The sequence below is a fragment of the Fusarium vanettenii genome (genome assembly GCF_000151355.1).
Source record: "Fusarium vanettenii 77-13-4 chromosome 1 genomic scaffold NECHAsca_1_chr1_3_0, whole genome shotgun sequence".
Taxonomy (NCBI): domain Eukaryota; kingdom Fungi; phylum Ascomycota; class Sordariomycetes; order Hypocreales; family Nectriaceae; genus Fusarium; species Fusarium vanettenii.
The window spans coordinates 1,047,197-1,061,761 of record NW_003315881.1 but is presented as its reverse complement, the minus strand read 5'-3'; the positions used below and the strand labels follow the sequence as shown (position 1 = coordinate 1,061,761).

The 14,565-nt window shown below is 55.9% G+C and overlaps 2 protein-coding genes across 2 annotated transcripts; one reads left to right on the top strand and one right to left on the bottom strand.

Moving 5' to 3' along the window:
• Positions 1 to 1,932: 1,932 nt before the first annotated feature.
• NECHADRAFT_74686 (uncharacterized protein) lies at positions 1,933 to 2,820 on the top strand (the record flags this gene model as incomplete). Its single annotated transcript, XM_003054158.1, has 1 exon — positions 1,933 to 2,820. The coding sequence occupies one exon, from the start codon at positions 1,933 to 1,935 to the stop codon at positions 2,818 to 2,820; it is 888 nt and encodes a 295-aa protein (XP_003054204.1).
• A 1,371-nt stretch (positions 2,821 to 4,191) lies between these two features.
• On the bottom strand, positions 4,192 to 12,757 carry NECHADRAFT_31076 (uncharacterized protein; the record flags this gene model as incomplete). Its single annotated transcript, XM_003053442.1, has 6 exons — positions 4,192 to 5,242; positions 5,321 to 7,017; positions 7,058 to 7,101; positions 7,956 to 11,851; positions 11,928 to 12,146; positions 12,504 to 12,757. The coding sequence occupies 6 exons, from the start codon at positions 12,755 to 12,757 to the stop codon at positions 4,192 to 4,194; spliced, it is 7,161 nt and encodes a 2,386-aa protein (XP_003053488.1).
• Positions 12,758 to 14,565: the final 1,808 nt, after the last annotated feature.

Sequence of the window (14,565 nt, the reverse complement as noted above, 5' to 3'; positions counted from 1 at the left end):
GCTGTTGATTGCCGTGCGTCCCCTCATTTGGGTTTTCTTTGTCTAAGGATACCGATTGCCAGGTACTTTGTTGAGTGATGATTTAACTAGAAGTGGTTAAAATCGTCTCCCGTCAATCGCGGACAGGAACAAAACATTTGACTGTGGAAATAGAGACATGGTGATGCATTGGCGGATGGGAATGGAGGTTAGACGTCAGCCGCATACCTCATGGTCCCTTGGCTGCTCCTTCCACTTCCCCTTCGTTACCTCTTTGGATGATACGAGGAGTGTCTGCATTGGAGGGAGTGCGTGCCTCTCGGGACCATCGGTCCTTCCTCGTGGAAGTAGTTGAAGTACAGCACATGTACACATTTGTCATTGTTTCAACGGCTGCGGGCAACTCCAGAAATCATTCGATACCCTTGGTACCTGCTTCTCTGTCTCGCTTCCTCGTCGGTCTTTTTGCTTCATTTCTCATTCACTCACGTCACCTTGCTCAACAGATTTCACTCTCCCTTGACAAAGAGGAGAGAACAGTCAGGCCATTTCTCTGCTGTTCGAAACGCCTCTTGCGCCTGCATCTTCAGATGCCAAACAAACACATCTTGAGCCACCACCCCAAAACACCATCGACGTCAGATTTGCCGCCCAGGCCAGGACCAGGGTCAGGGATTCGCACCAAGTACCAGCAAAACGGGACCAGTAAAAGCACATGGAAAGACTGCCACAATCCATCACATCCACGGAGACTCGGAGCCGGAAACTCGAGTCGAATTGACAAACCCCGAGATACAACCTCCAGCTGAGCAGCACTCCACCAACTTGCACCCCAGACAGGCCAAGAGTCAGCCTCAAAAAGAGAAGCGAGACAAGACAGAGCCAACACCTAAAAGCGATTGCCATTCCTATGCTACTGGACTGGAGGGCCTCGTCCCACAAGAGCCCTGAACCCTGAAGGCAACCCTCCTCGCAGAAGCAGACGCAGCTGCAGCAGACGCCTACAGGGGATTGACTGCCAGACCGACCAACCCTTGCCCGATCGCGGCGTGAGGTTCCACTCAGCACGAACGACGTCACTCTACCCCCCAGGCCATTTGCCATTCTCCCCATCTTCCCCCCGTCTTGTCCACAATCTTGCCCCATCTCTCCCGCAGGTCTCGCCCACGTCGCCCACCGTCTCAGGCCCCATCTCAGAGGCTAGTCGATACGTACCTACCGCCGTGTAATGCAAGCGCATCTCAGCGCCAGCCGACACGTCCACTGACGACCAAGTTGCAGCGACCAAGTTGAAGCGTTCGCCGGGGCTAACCAAACACCCCTGGTCGAATGGGGGCTTGTCTTTCCCCTCTGGCTCTCGACTTTCATCGACCCCTCGATTTCGGGGAGCTTGGACTGACTCTTACTCTGACGCTGACTCTGATCCGTCGTCTCTGCACCGCCTGCCGGTGTCGCTGCTACTGTATTCGAAATCGCCGCCCACTTGGCTTTGATTCCCCCTCTTCAGAGTTGGGCTTGACCAGAATTGGTAACGGCGATCTCTGATCATTGAACAGGCTGTCTGCTCCCCTGTTTTAGAGTTGATCAGCGTCGTTCACATTGTGTCCTCGTCCCATTCCCATCCCATCCTCTTCGTCTTTATCAACCCCTCGGTGCCCCCATCACCGCCTTGCACGCTTAAACTCTCCCCTTCTTCCCTCTTCTCTTCTCTTCTAGCCCATCTACTCGCTTCTCATCCTCATACATTATTATTTTCACCAGTGTTTCTGTTGCACAAGCAGCGTCCATCAGCCCACATATTTCCCATCACCATCACACAATTGACATTCACGTGTTACGCTGTTGATACCATTCTCGAACCACTCTCGCGCCACTGCCGTAGGCGTCTCCCCATACTACACCGTATCCACGACTATAACTACCGGCGACGGTAGTCTCGAATTTTTACCCATCATGTCTACCGACACAGCTCAAACCACCACCAACAACGGCGAAATGTACACACGCAACAGACGAGGATCAATCACTCAGGCCGCCCTGACCAATCTGTTCCAGCGAGGGAACTCGGTTCCCAATGGCAGCGGCTTTCCCGGCCAAGGCTCTGGCCCAGTCGATACTGGCCGTCGACGCCTCTCAGTCACCACTCTTGGCCTCTCGGGCACCTCGCCCACCAACAACTCGTCCTTCATCCGACGGGGCAGCATGTCGACCAACTCGAACAATTCCGACTCGATTGACGAAAACGCCATTGAAGACGACGATGCGTTCTTTGGGTCCGCTAAGACCGCGCCCACTACGCCTTTCGTCCGACGAATGAGCTTCGGCACTTCCAACATGCGCAGCAACATTCGCCCCAACGGCAGTCCCGGAAATGGTAATAGCCCATCCTCTCCTCCCTCCTCTCAGAATGGGCGAACGGCCCATGGTGGAAGAAGGGCGTCGCTTGCGGCATCACCTGCGCAGGGGTCGAGCATCTCGGCCGTCCTGTCGTCGGCACGCCGTCCAAGCATCGCCTCTTCTCTCCCACAGGCAAGCAACACCAAGTATCCAAGAGCCCCATCTGACAGTTATTCGCGCCCAGACCAGCAAGGTTTCAACTGGTCCGAGCAGCTTAGGTCTCGCGCCGAGAGCTCCGTCACTGGTGCTCGTCCTTCCTTCTCGCTTGCGTCCACCTCTCCACCCCGCGGCAACTCGATCCACGATCGGGCAAAGTCCGTCTCCGAGATGCCCCAGCCACCAGTCCAAGCTGCATCCGTCAAGCATCAGCCAAAGCAGGCTGAGCGGCCCAAGCCGGATGCCTTCCAGGAGAGAATCCTGAAGGGAGACTTTTACATGGACTGAGTGGTGACACACAGGTTCCAGAGTCTCGCGACCAAAATGATGATGATGATACAATGACGACGACCCGCCCACTTGGCCACCACTGTCCGACGCCTATAATAGCCGTCTTGGGCTTGTTTTTTTGTTTTTCACCATGGACCGCACTGGGCAATATCGTTCTTGATTCAGTCTCTGCACATTCAGCCAATTTTCCCTCCAAGGAGATCCCTCTCGCTCAACACATGGCTACTTTCTCTGTGCTTTTGATGTGTTCTGCAAGCAAGGAAAGCTTCTTGGGACATGTCGTCCCTCGGAAAACACTGGAAAACTCGAGCTCAAAATATGCAGCCTACACGGAATCTACGGATGGCGTACAGGAAATGAAGAAGACGGAATGATTTGGCAGAGCATACTCTGATGGAACTGGTGGAGGGTCACACTGACGACAAATACACTACGACAACTAGCGAGCATGGGGAGTTTTGGACTTGGTGATTGGTTGCTGGCGTTTATGATTTCGTGTTTGAGTACCGGTACGTCAAGCACGTGTAGGACCATCAATTATCAACCGGCAATGGGAGGAAATGTTATCAGGGGGGAAATAGTCAAGAAGGGCATTTGCCACTTCAAAACGTCGAGTCAAGGAAGCGGCGGAGTTTAGGCGGCGGCTGTCCATGATAATGGGCTGGTAACTATTTGGAAGGGGGCATCAAGGAGGGATGGAGGATAGCCGAGGCGTTGATCGCGGAGGGCAAGGTCTAGACCAACTAGAATGAATGGGAACTGGTCTTTGATGCCATTTGAATTGTCCAACGGTGATGCAGTGACGAAGAGTGATACCTTGGCCAGCCAAGTAATGATAACGATTACAGTATCTGTTCAGAGCCCTACTTGATAACTATCATGTACATGGTTGATGGGAGATAGAACAACAAAGCTAATACAGCCCTAGACCTGTCAAAAGGGGGGGTAACTAGAACACCATTGATAACCTCAACCCAACTCCATTCCAGACTCCAGCGCCCAAAAAAGCATGTGAAAGCCTTGTCAAAAGATATGCCCGCTTGCGTGTCCTGAGCCCTTGGTTCCCCTTGGGCCAACTCATCCATCCATCAACCTGACCAAGAAAAGAACAACAACCACACACCGCTCTCCCCACGTGCAAGCCCACATGCCGCAGCGAGCGCTAAGACGGAAACTCCGGAGCGTGCAGCTGGCTGCATCGTGCATGGAGGCGACTCGGGAGCGTTCCAGAGGATGGAGGGGGGAGGGGGGCGTTTTGAAGGATTAAAAAAGGTTACAGGAAAAAAGTCTACATCGTTTGATCCAGGCGGCAAAGGCGTCAACCGTTTTTCGCGGCGACGACGACGGGTATCAGAAAAAAAGACCGGGCTAGAAGCTAAAGATGTTGCCAGACCCGGGTAGACCCTGGAACACGTCGTTGAACCACGGCTCGTCGAGGAAGATGCGCATGCCGTCCTCCCACATACCCTGTGAGCCCATGCCCATACCCATGCCCTCGAGGTCCCAGCCGGGCGCGAGGCTAAAGTCCTGCATGTCGGCGGCGTTGAAGCCGTTGCCGACGCCCGACGTGGGAGGTAGGAGGGTGGGCATGACGGGGGCCATAGCCGCGGCCAGATCTGCCGAGAGAGGCGGCTCGAGCTGGGACATGGTGGCCGGGCCCGGGGGCGGGAGGGAGGAACCTGAAGAGCCGGCCGTGTCGGCCGACTGGGTGCTGTCGTGGAAGAATGGCTGCGGGGGCTGCTGCATGGCCGTGCCCCAGCCGAGTACCGAGGGCCTGCCGCCGGAGGGATCACGGTTCCGGGGAGCGGCGCCGGCGCCGGCACCTGTAGCGACTTCGGAGAGGAGTTGCAAAGGGGTGTTTGCGGTTGAAGGGCGCTCTGAAGGCTGCGACGACGAGTTATTAATTGGAGTGGGTGTCTGCTGCTGCTGTTGCGCAGGAGGAACAGAACCCGACTCCTTGGCCTCGGCCTTGGACTGCTTGTAGAACCAGCTACGCAGCATAACAAGGACGACGAGGAACTTTGCAGCGGGGCGGCAACGGTCATCAGCCGCCGTGGCGCGGAACTTGTCGAGCAGGGCATCAAGGTGCCGGCCGACCTGCATGTCGTTCTTGTTAAAGATGCGACCAAGGTCCGATCCCGGCGCCGAGGCCGAGAAGTAGAGCTTGATGAGCATGACAACGGCGTAGGCGACGCGGACAAAGTTGAAGACGGGGAGGCAGCGCACGCTAAATACGTCCATGGAGAGAAAGGCACTGAGAAGGCTGTCGACAGAGCTGAGGCATGTAGAAATTGCGCTAATATGGGCAGCCGTGAGCTTCTCGTTGTTCACGAGGCCATCGCGGAGGGAGTCGGCTGAGAAGGGAGGCCTCAGGGGTTCCACGGCAGTTGAATGCAGGGCCATCTCGTGCATGTACAGACTCAAGACACTGAAGCTCATCTGAAGGGTTGCTAAAGTCTGTCAATCCATGTTCCAGGGGGCTGAACTAGGACATAACTTACATTGTTGGAGGTCTACAGGGATGGATTCACGGTAGTCTTTTAGGTCCTGTTCAAGCCCCTTGAGGGTATACTGGGTCTTTGGGTCGGTGATACTAATGTTGGCCGTGGGATCGTCGAGACCAAACTGAACGCCAACCTCCTCAGACAGACGATGGGTCCAGACGAGATGGCAGAAGTAGGCGTCAGTTGGCGCAGCATCTGGTGAAGACTGAAGAATCTTGACACTCTCAGCCATGAAGGGGTTCCATCGGATGAGATTCGGTCGGTGCAGAGCCATAGACGTGTTGGCCGCCAAGAAGTAGCACGTCAACCATGTCCGACGACTTTCCATTGTCGTTGGATCCGGAGGAGCCCATCTCCGAGTCGGGCCAATAAGGGGACCGGTGCGCCAGCTATCAGGTATCACCTTGCCACGGCGCTGCTTGACCTTTTGGCCGAGACCGATGTCAATGGCCATGACGGCAGCCATGTGCACCAGCTGGTAAAACTTGAGTTCCTCGAAATGCTCCGGAGGCCAGTACCATATGACAGCCACGTTAAGTGCCTGCACCATCTCGAGGCTCTTCTCGCCCGCGAGCATCACCTTTTCAGCAAAGACGAGCATCAGCTCCTTCTGCAGTGTCTTCTGGAGAACGGGCGACTCAGCCGTCGCAGCAGCCATGACGGCCAGAAACAACGTTGGCTTGGTCCTGCGGAGCTCGGCCACCGTGAAGCCCGGCGGGAAGATGACGGCGGGGAGGTGAAAGATCATGTGGTCGTTGTACCGCGCAAACATCTCAGCAGCTTTCTCCATGCTGATGATGCCGCGCTCGACAATGTCGCCTCCCTTTGCTCTCGTCAGGTACGACGCCAATGCCTCTGCTGGCGTCTCCTCTGCACGCTGTTGCTGCTGCTGCTCGTCTGGACCTTGGCGACCTTCAAACTTTCTCTTCTGCCCAGCCGTCGCCGTATTGGATGACCCCATCGGCTGGCTGGGGGATGGTCGGTCCGGCCTCCCACCCTGCTCCGTCGTTGCCGCTGCAGACATGATACTATGTGATGGTGTAGGTATCCCCCAGGCGGGGGACTGGTTGGGGTTCCTCCACGAGATATTGTAGGCGGATGCCGGGGTCGCAGCGGTAGCAGGATCGGGCTTGTGTGGTACGGTCGGCGAGCCCCCAACGCCGTGTCCGTGGCCCCCGGGCGGCGCAGCCCTCGCTTGTAGACTTGCCGTCAGGGCATCAATCTTCTTCTCCAGCTCGGCGACCCTACTATCCGTCTTCTTCTGGCGCTTGCGCGTGGGCATGGTGACCACACAGCTCCTCCCAGCCTTGCGACATCGCTTGCAGGGTCCCTCGTCGTTGGGGTCTGGCTCGCAGCGCACCTTGAGCCCACGACACGCTTCGCATGCCCTTGGCCTCTTGGCGTCCCCTCCATCGGGATCGGTGTCGTGATGCTGCTGCTGTTGTGGTGTCAGACCGGTCGGCGCGTCGGGTGTATCGGCGCCGTCGCCGTTGTTGTCGACGGCGTCATGGCGCGCGTCGTGAGCTGGCGACATCAGGGCGGCGCCACTAAGAGGCTCATGGCGGGACGGCGACGCCTTAGCGATTCGGTCGGCGTTGTTGGTCAATGAAGAGGCTCGTTCGCCGCTGCTTACTCCGAGTCGAGGATCCAATTCCATCGGGGGTTCGTCGATAATGTCGGCCGGTAAAGTCTCGAATTTGGCCGTTCATGACGCTTGCGATGGAGAGCACGGCAATCTTTGGCCCCGTCCTCCGACGTTTCCGGGAGGGACTACCTTGAAAAGGGTGCATGACTAAGCTGCCGTCGGAGCATCGCCTCCTATCCTCCGCTCCCCTTGTTCTACCAAGACAACTTCAATATCATGCATCACTAATCAGTAAAAGATGGTGTGTATATGGAGACATTTCTCATTACTAGTCTGCCGAGAGTATCCAAAACAAACATATTTGCTCGCATAAAGAGTCGTCAATCGTCCCCAAAGTGAATGAATGAATGAACAACGCCCATCCACGACGAGGCCAACTTGACGTGGCTTGCAAACTATCCAAAACGCCATGCTAAGTCGAAATACTTCAACTGTCCTTGTCAACGACGGACAGACAGACAGACCACCCAGCCTCCCCGGCATCCTGAAACTCTTGAAACTCCGCTGCAGGGTCTCGCATGCTGATTATACACGTGCTATCTCCCCAATCTCTCCTCTTTCGAGGCAGCCTCTTCGTGAACTAGCAAAAGCAACCAAGAGTGTCCCCTCAAACCAAAGACAAACAAGGCAAATAGCACTCCGAATTGTAACAATAAAGCCTCTTCAAGGCACCGTTGATTCTGCTCCAGGATGCAAAAAGAATGAGAAAAATATTAATAGTATAGAATCGTCGTAAATTGGTATCATCGCGTGTCAAAACGAGTGGGTATGGTATGTTGCAAATAGCAAAACACAGAAAACACCAGTCACATGTACAGTTTAGAATCGCGTTTCCTCTCGGAGGCGACTCTTTGATCCCTGGTGGTGCGGTCCCACGATGCCACCCATGAAGATGGCGCTCTCGCGGCGTCGGTTAGGAACAAAGCTCTGGTCGTACGCTGCTGAGGCACTGCCGAGATCCTCGTGTGAAGCCTGGTAGATACGCCGGTCATATCCACCGCGGGTATCATGTCCAGAAGGTGGTCGATATCCGCCATCGTAGAGTGGTCGTGAGTCGTAGTGGGCTGAAGGGTCGAAGCCTGGTCTAGAGGCGCTCGATGGAGGAGACGCCCGCACTGCAGGATTGTTCATCAACAGAGGAGGCGTAGGGGTGGATCGCTTCGAGTTCTGGATCGGATCCCTGCGCATTTGTCCATGAGGAGAGGCGCCTCCTGATGTAGACGGTCGAGTAGGGAGCTCGAATCGTGGCGGTGCATCAGGGAAGCCAGCGTGCAGGTCAGGCTCGGAGATGGGTGATGGAAGCTCGTAGACCTCGGGATCAATACCAAAGATGCCCTCATAATTTTGCAGGAACATGGCAAAGACGGGTGCCGGAATGTTGAGCGTGGGTGAAAAGACAATACCGACATTGCGCACAGTCATCTTATTCATGTCCGCATTATTAATGATCTTGATCAGGAAGCCAATCAGATACTTGAGCAGGGTGTTGTTGGCTTGGGGAAGCCGTTGAACCAGCTCATTCATCGCGTCAATCTTTTTGGTGTGATCCGGAATCTCAATCGTTGACAAGAATTCCATGTGAAGCTCTCTTGTCAATATTGTCGTCGGCAATTCTCGCAGGTACAGTTTGAGCAGAGAAGCAACGGCGTGGATGTCGTAGTACTGGGGATCAGTCACCAAGTTGACATCTCCCTCAGTGTTGAACCTCTCCCGGAGCCCTTTGATAACCACGTTGGATCCACTGAGTCGGAAAATTCCTTCTTCGAGCACAGCGTCCTTCGCGTCCAGGTACTGGATACATCGGTAGACGACAGCCGGGACAGGCACGTTGACGTCCGTGGGTGAGTTGAATCTAACAGCCTCTGCCAAGGGAACTCCAAAGGCTTGTCGAACGGGACCTTGATATGCGTTCTGCGGCGGCGTCGCGTTGGAGCCGCCCTCACTGCCGCCGAACAGCGAGTCCTGTCCTTCAGAGGAAGAGCGTGTCTTTGGGCCGAACCCAAAGAAGCTTCGCTTCCTTTGCTTCTTCTCATCATTGGTTGGAAGCGACAGACCTGTCTTGTTGCCCCAAGCACCAGCATCAGAGATAGGTTGTGGGTCTTTGGGGCCCGAGATGAGTTTGCCAGTCTGCGAGGACAGGCTATCAAAACCGTGGTGGTGATGGTGATCAGGCAGACCGCCAGAAGTCTTGGGTCTCGCAGGAGTCGCAGGGGCTGCAAGCTGAGGAGCATCCCCAGCCTGAGTGTCACCGTAGCGAACACCAATCAGGGTATCCGAGTCGGAAGGATGGTGATGAGACTTGTTCGGCCCCTTTCGGACCTTGTTTCCGCCTGCACGTTCACCCAACGATGTCTGTCGGTCATGAACTGGGCCACTTCTTGAAGGAGGGGGCTCAGAGTCGTCTGGGTCGCGGTAATCGATCCACTGCAGAAGCGACTCTACCCAGCGATCTCGCTCCCTGTCACTCTCGGCGCACAGCACATGCTTGACATGGCTACTCAAGTCCTTCTTCTTAGGCTCCAGAATGAGGAACGCGTGACGGAACTGGTTGTCAAGATCGTCGCCAGTGGCTCCGCGAGCCGGGGATTGATTGTCGTTGCTCTGAGATTGCTTGCCAATCTGCGCACCCTGAAGTTTGATGGTTCCCAAGTGAGCGCCACCAGGTACTTCGTAGTACTTCAGATGCGGCCCATCGAGAACAAAGAATCTTGCCTTCCACCCGCCAAAATTCTTGCCCTTCTTGGTCAAGTAACCGCTGCGCCGAGGCCGTCCATCAGCTCCAGTCTTGGAGCCACTGACCTCAGATCCTGAGTCGCCGATAGATCCCGCATCATCAGAATTGGGCGGGAGCACATTCGTCGACAGGTACTTGCAGACTTCAACGGCTGTGTTCGTGTCGAATGGAGTGTTGAGCAGGTCATCCATGAATTGCTCCAGAATCGCCCTCCGAGCATCAAGTTTGGCCGGTGCATGTCCACTGAACAATGAACGTTCCGGCATCCTTGCCTTGTATGAAGAGAATTGCTTCAATCGCTGGTCCAGTTTCATCAGTGACGCCGAGTCCTTCTCGACCCGCCAGAGCTCGCCATTATCGGCGCGTGAAAGGACGGCGAGAGTGAAGACGGGGTCCTCCTCGAGCTGCGTGAGCGATAGCATGCTCGCTCTGGATGGCTTCATTCGCGATGAGGCCACCTTGACCTCGACAGAGGGGAGAGCGTTGGGTGGAAGGAGAAGATCAGGATATTCCTCCGTTACCAAGCCCTTGTAGACTTCTGTTCGATCGGTCGGAGTTGACATTCTCGTCGATGGCTTATCCGCGTAGCCAACACTCTCTTCCTGTGCGGGCTGCTTTTTCGGTGATGTAGGATCCTCGGTAACAGGTGCGGTCGCTGGTGTCCTGGCTGGGGTCGCTCCCGGTGTTGCCAAGGGAGTGTTTGGAGGCAATGGGATAGGCGCCCGAGGGGGTCGCGGTGACAAAGGCGCAGCTTGGAAGGGTGCGGTCCTTGGGGACAAAGGTGGCGAGCTCATGTTGAAAGGGCGAGGGCTGGCAGGCAAGCCAGGGCTCAATAAAGGCGCAGGGATCTCCCTTGCCTTGGGCGCGTTAAGCATCTGTGCCAATGAGGCTGTTTCAGACTCTGACTGAGATGCTTGAGGCACGTCCCTGGGGGATCCAGGTTGGCTAGACTTGCTCTTCTTAGATGCACTGCGTGCCGCCGCTTCCTTAAGGGCTATGATTTCTCGCTCCCGGTCGTCCTCCTCCCGCGTTCTTCGTCGGCCGCGTCGATCATCAACAATCTCGTCAACTTCCAGGATATCATCGTAGTCGGAGTCTGTCTCTTCCTCCTCGGGCGAAGGACTCAACTTTGGTCTCTTATCCTGAACCAACTGAAGGGGCGCAGGCGGGGGTTTTCTCGGCGGGGGCGCTGGGAACTGCGAGAATCCTTCATCAGTCCTGGGCGTCGCCTCGAGAATAGCAACAGTCGGGAGGTGTCCAGTCGGAGGCTTTGGCGGTGGCATCTTCGGAGGGTCGCTAGGCAGGCTTCGCGATGGAGGAATGGAAATATTGAAGGCAATGTCCTTGAGAGGCTCCTCGCTCTTTTCCTTGCGGGCCTGATCGGCGGCCCTCTCCTCTGCCTCGTGGTCGAACTTGTCTAGAGCGTGATCCTGAGGCTTTGGCATCGAGTGTGCAGGATTCAACAGTTCACTCACTGCTGAATGAGGAGCACTGGGCTGGTCAGCTGGTGGTGTAATCGGATATGGTGCCATGCTGATATCAATCGGGGAATTCTTCGGGCTGTCAGATTCGAGAGTTGGTGAATCTGGAGTGACTGCCTGCACCTTCGTTCGCTCGATATCGACTCCGGGGGCGGAGGGCCTAGGAGGTTGAGCTGGGGCCTTTCCAGTCCCACTGGGGGTCTGGGAAACAGCCGGAATAGACATGACCTCCTTCAGCTTCTTCCTGTACTTTTCCTTGTCCTTCAAGGCTCTTTCGAGATCCTTGTTGAGACCGAGGATCATGGCTCGCTGCTTATCGACCAGGCGCCACAGCTGACCATTTTGCTGCGACTGAGAATGCTTCTCCTTGAGCAGGTATTGGATAACTGCCTCGGGGCTTCCCGCCGTCTTGATGAGGTTCGCAATGTCAGAGGCGCCTTGCTGAGCATCCTGGTTGCCATTGGGGCCCGACTTTATTGAGATTGCAGAAATCGCTGAGTCGATGGACGAGTTTCGAGGCATGGACTTTGAGGACTCGGCCTGAGTCGCAGCTACCGGACCAGCCATGGCCGGCCGGGGATTCGAGATTGAGCCTGGGGAAGGCTTCAAAGTCACGGGGTCAGAGACGGTTCGTAACTCATTCGGACTACCTGGATAGCCCAGTCTGTAGAATGGTGTTAGTCTGCGGCGCCCGAGGCCGGATGGTCGTGGTACACTGCACCACTGCCTTTGAGACGAACCTAGGGCTCCGGGGTTCTGGTGATCCTTCGTCGGATGAGTCGCTGTAGAACGAGGTCTGTCGTACAATAGCCGTCTTCTTGGTGGCCTGCTCGGCTAGAGAAGTCGGCGTTGGAGTCTGTCGAAGAGGGAAACTGATGGATCTGGGACTGGGACTCGTGGGCCCGAATGGAAAGTTGAGCGAGGTTGCAAGCGGACTGGAGATGGCCGGCCGAGGGGATCTAGATATCCAGGCGTGTCAGAAAGGCGACAGATGATCTAGCACAGTGAAATGTTGCACGGCAGAGCGCAAGATGGACCCGGGCCTGTGTGGAAAGGCAGGTTGAGTGCGCACGAAGTACAATGTTCGCCTCGCACAACATTCAACCCGGGGTAAAGAAGGACGAGGTAGGGGAGGTAATTGATGGTGAAAGATGACGAAAATCAAAGATGTGTGGCGGAGAGGAGAGATTGTGAGAGGCAACGGCGAAGAGGGCCAGGAGAAGGTCCGGGGTCAGCGACGGCCGGGGGGGGGGGGGGGGGGGGGGGCGTGTGGAGAGGGGACCGAGAGCGGACTTGGGACGAACATGCTCACTCACCTAGGACCCGACGAGGATAACGAGCCGAGGGACGGGACGGCCGGGTTAGAGTGTATGATGCGACCGACGGTTGGACTATCATCGACGGGGACGTCGGAGGGGGAGGCGGCGCGGTTGAGGTTTTGGTGGTGATCGAAACTGAAAGCTGGGGTGGTGGTTTCGACTGGTGTTGTGGTAGCAGCATCGACAGAGTCGGAAGCAGGAGCAGAGGCAGAAGCAGAGGCTTGAGCACTCTGGAGCGCAAGCCGCGACATGGTGCGCTACGTCTTTGTCATGCACCGGGAGGCATGCATCAGCCAATGGGTTACAGGCCGGGACGGTGAGGTTTCGAAGATGCCGGCTGGCGCGCGGTGGGAATAGTCCCGAGCAAGGTTACATGCAACTGTAACCGCGATACAACGGAGCACAACGCAAGCGCAGCGCAGGCGCAGTCTGCACTGGCACTGTACAGCGTAGGTAGTGTAGTAGTAATAGCAGAGACAGGAGTATCAATAGCAGACAGAGGGCCACTGCTGCGTGGTTGACGTGCGGGTTTCGGTGGGTGTGGAGTTTGGTATCTGCTGACTGGGGGTTGAAGCAGGCGAAGAGGACTCGACTGGGATGGAAGCCTTGTCGCAAGGAAGGTCGCGAAGGAAGAAAAAAAGGTGGATTTGGATTTGCCCGGCGACTGGAGACGGGAAGGTGACCTCAGGCGTAACGGGCGGCAACGGGCACTGTAGCGAACGGCGGCAGCGGACGCAGGGCGGACAAGGGCATGGAAGGGACAATACAATACAATGCTCTATCGTCGAGAGCAGCTAGCAGTAGAAGAGAGAGGGAGAGAAAGCCCGCGCTGAAGGGATGTTGGAGGTAAAAGGGAGGTAGGGATTGTCGTCTCTGGAGAGACGACCTAGGGGAGATTTGCTGATTTGGTGGTTTTGCCTATTGCACCTGCCTCCATGACTGGACTGACTACTGCACCCGAACTGCACCAAAAGTGCGGCCACCCAATTCGGAAAGGGGGCAAAAAAAACGGGCAACAGAAACGGCCGCCAAAACGGTAATAGCTGAATGCTTGAATCATTGACTTTCCACGCTTCCTTTTTTTAGCCTTGATAACCTCAAGGCAGGTTTTATCTCTACGTATCATCCCCCGGGGACATGGAACAGGTCCGTCGTCTCACCGTTTTCTACAGCAGATTTTGTGGTGATTCAGGGCAAGCAAACATTCGACCCCAGCAGAGATCGGCTGAGCACGTAGGATGGTTGAGACGATGGAGTCGTTCGTCCACTTGGCTCAACAGCTCTGAGCAACGGGTCAGGTAGGACAAGGGTCAAGGGGGGGGACAGAAGACCCCTTCTCTTCTTTCGCGAGCGAGAGCTGGCGCCAGAGAATGACCCCCCTTCATCGCACAGACAGAAGAGGAGTCTCCCCCCGGGCGCCTAGTCGGAATAGGTAGAGCATCATGTCCTGATGCAGGAAGGATACTTTTGACGGCATTGACAGGAACAATGAAATAAGGGGTAACCCGGCGGCCGGTGGTCCCCAAGAAAGGGCACGAGGAAGTGTTACCACCCCCGGCGCCGAGGTCAGGTTTCCACTAACTGCCACTAACAAGATGAGGAGGCGCCTTTCTTCTGTGAGGAGGGAAAATCGTCGACTGGATGGATTTCGATGTGAGCGCCACCCCAGCTGCGGAACTGTGGATCACAAGCTGTGTGAACCTGTGCCTGGCCTGGCGCTGGGCTTGGGCTTGGGCTTGGCTGACTCGGGTTCCTGGGCTTGGAAGTTGACGCAAGGCGGGCGGCTGCTGCGGGGAACAAACTTGATAAGTTGTTTGATTTCCGCCATCGATTGATTTATCCCGATGGCTTTTTTTTTGCTCTTCTTTCGCAAAGCCCAAGATTACCAAGATTAGACAGTTCTTCCAAGATTAGACCACGCCAGGCGAACGGCTCCCGTCGTTTCAGACAGAAACCGTGGGCTTACCTTACCACACTCCAAGGAGGCTGGGAAGGGGAAGAAAAGCCACAAAGATCTAGAACCTGGGGTGGGAGCTGGAACGGAAACTGCAACATGACT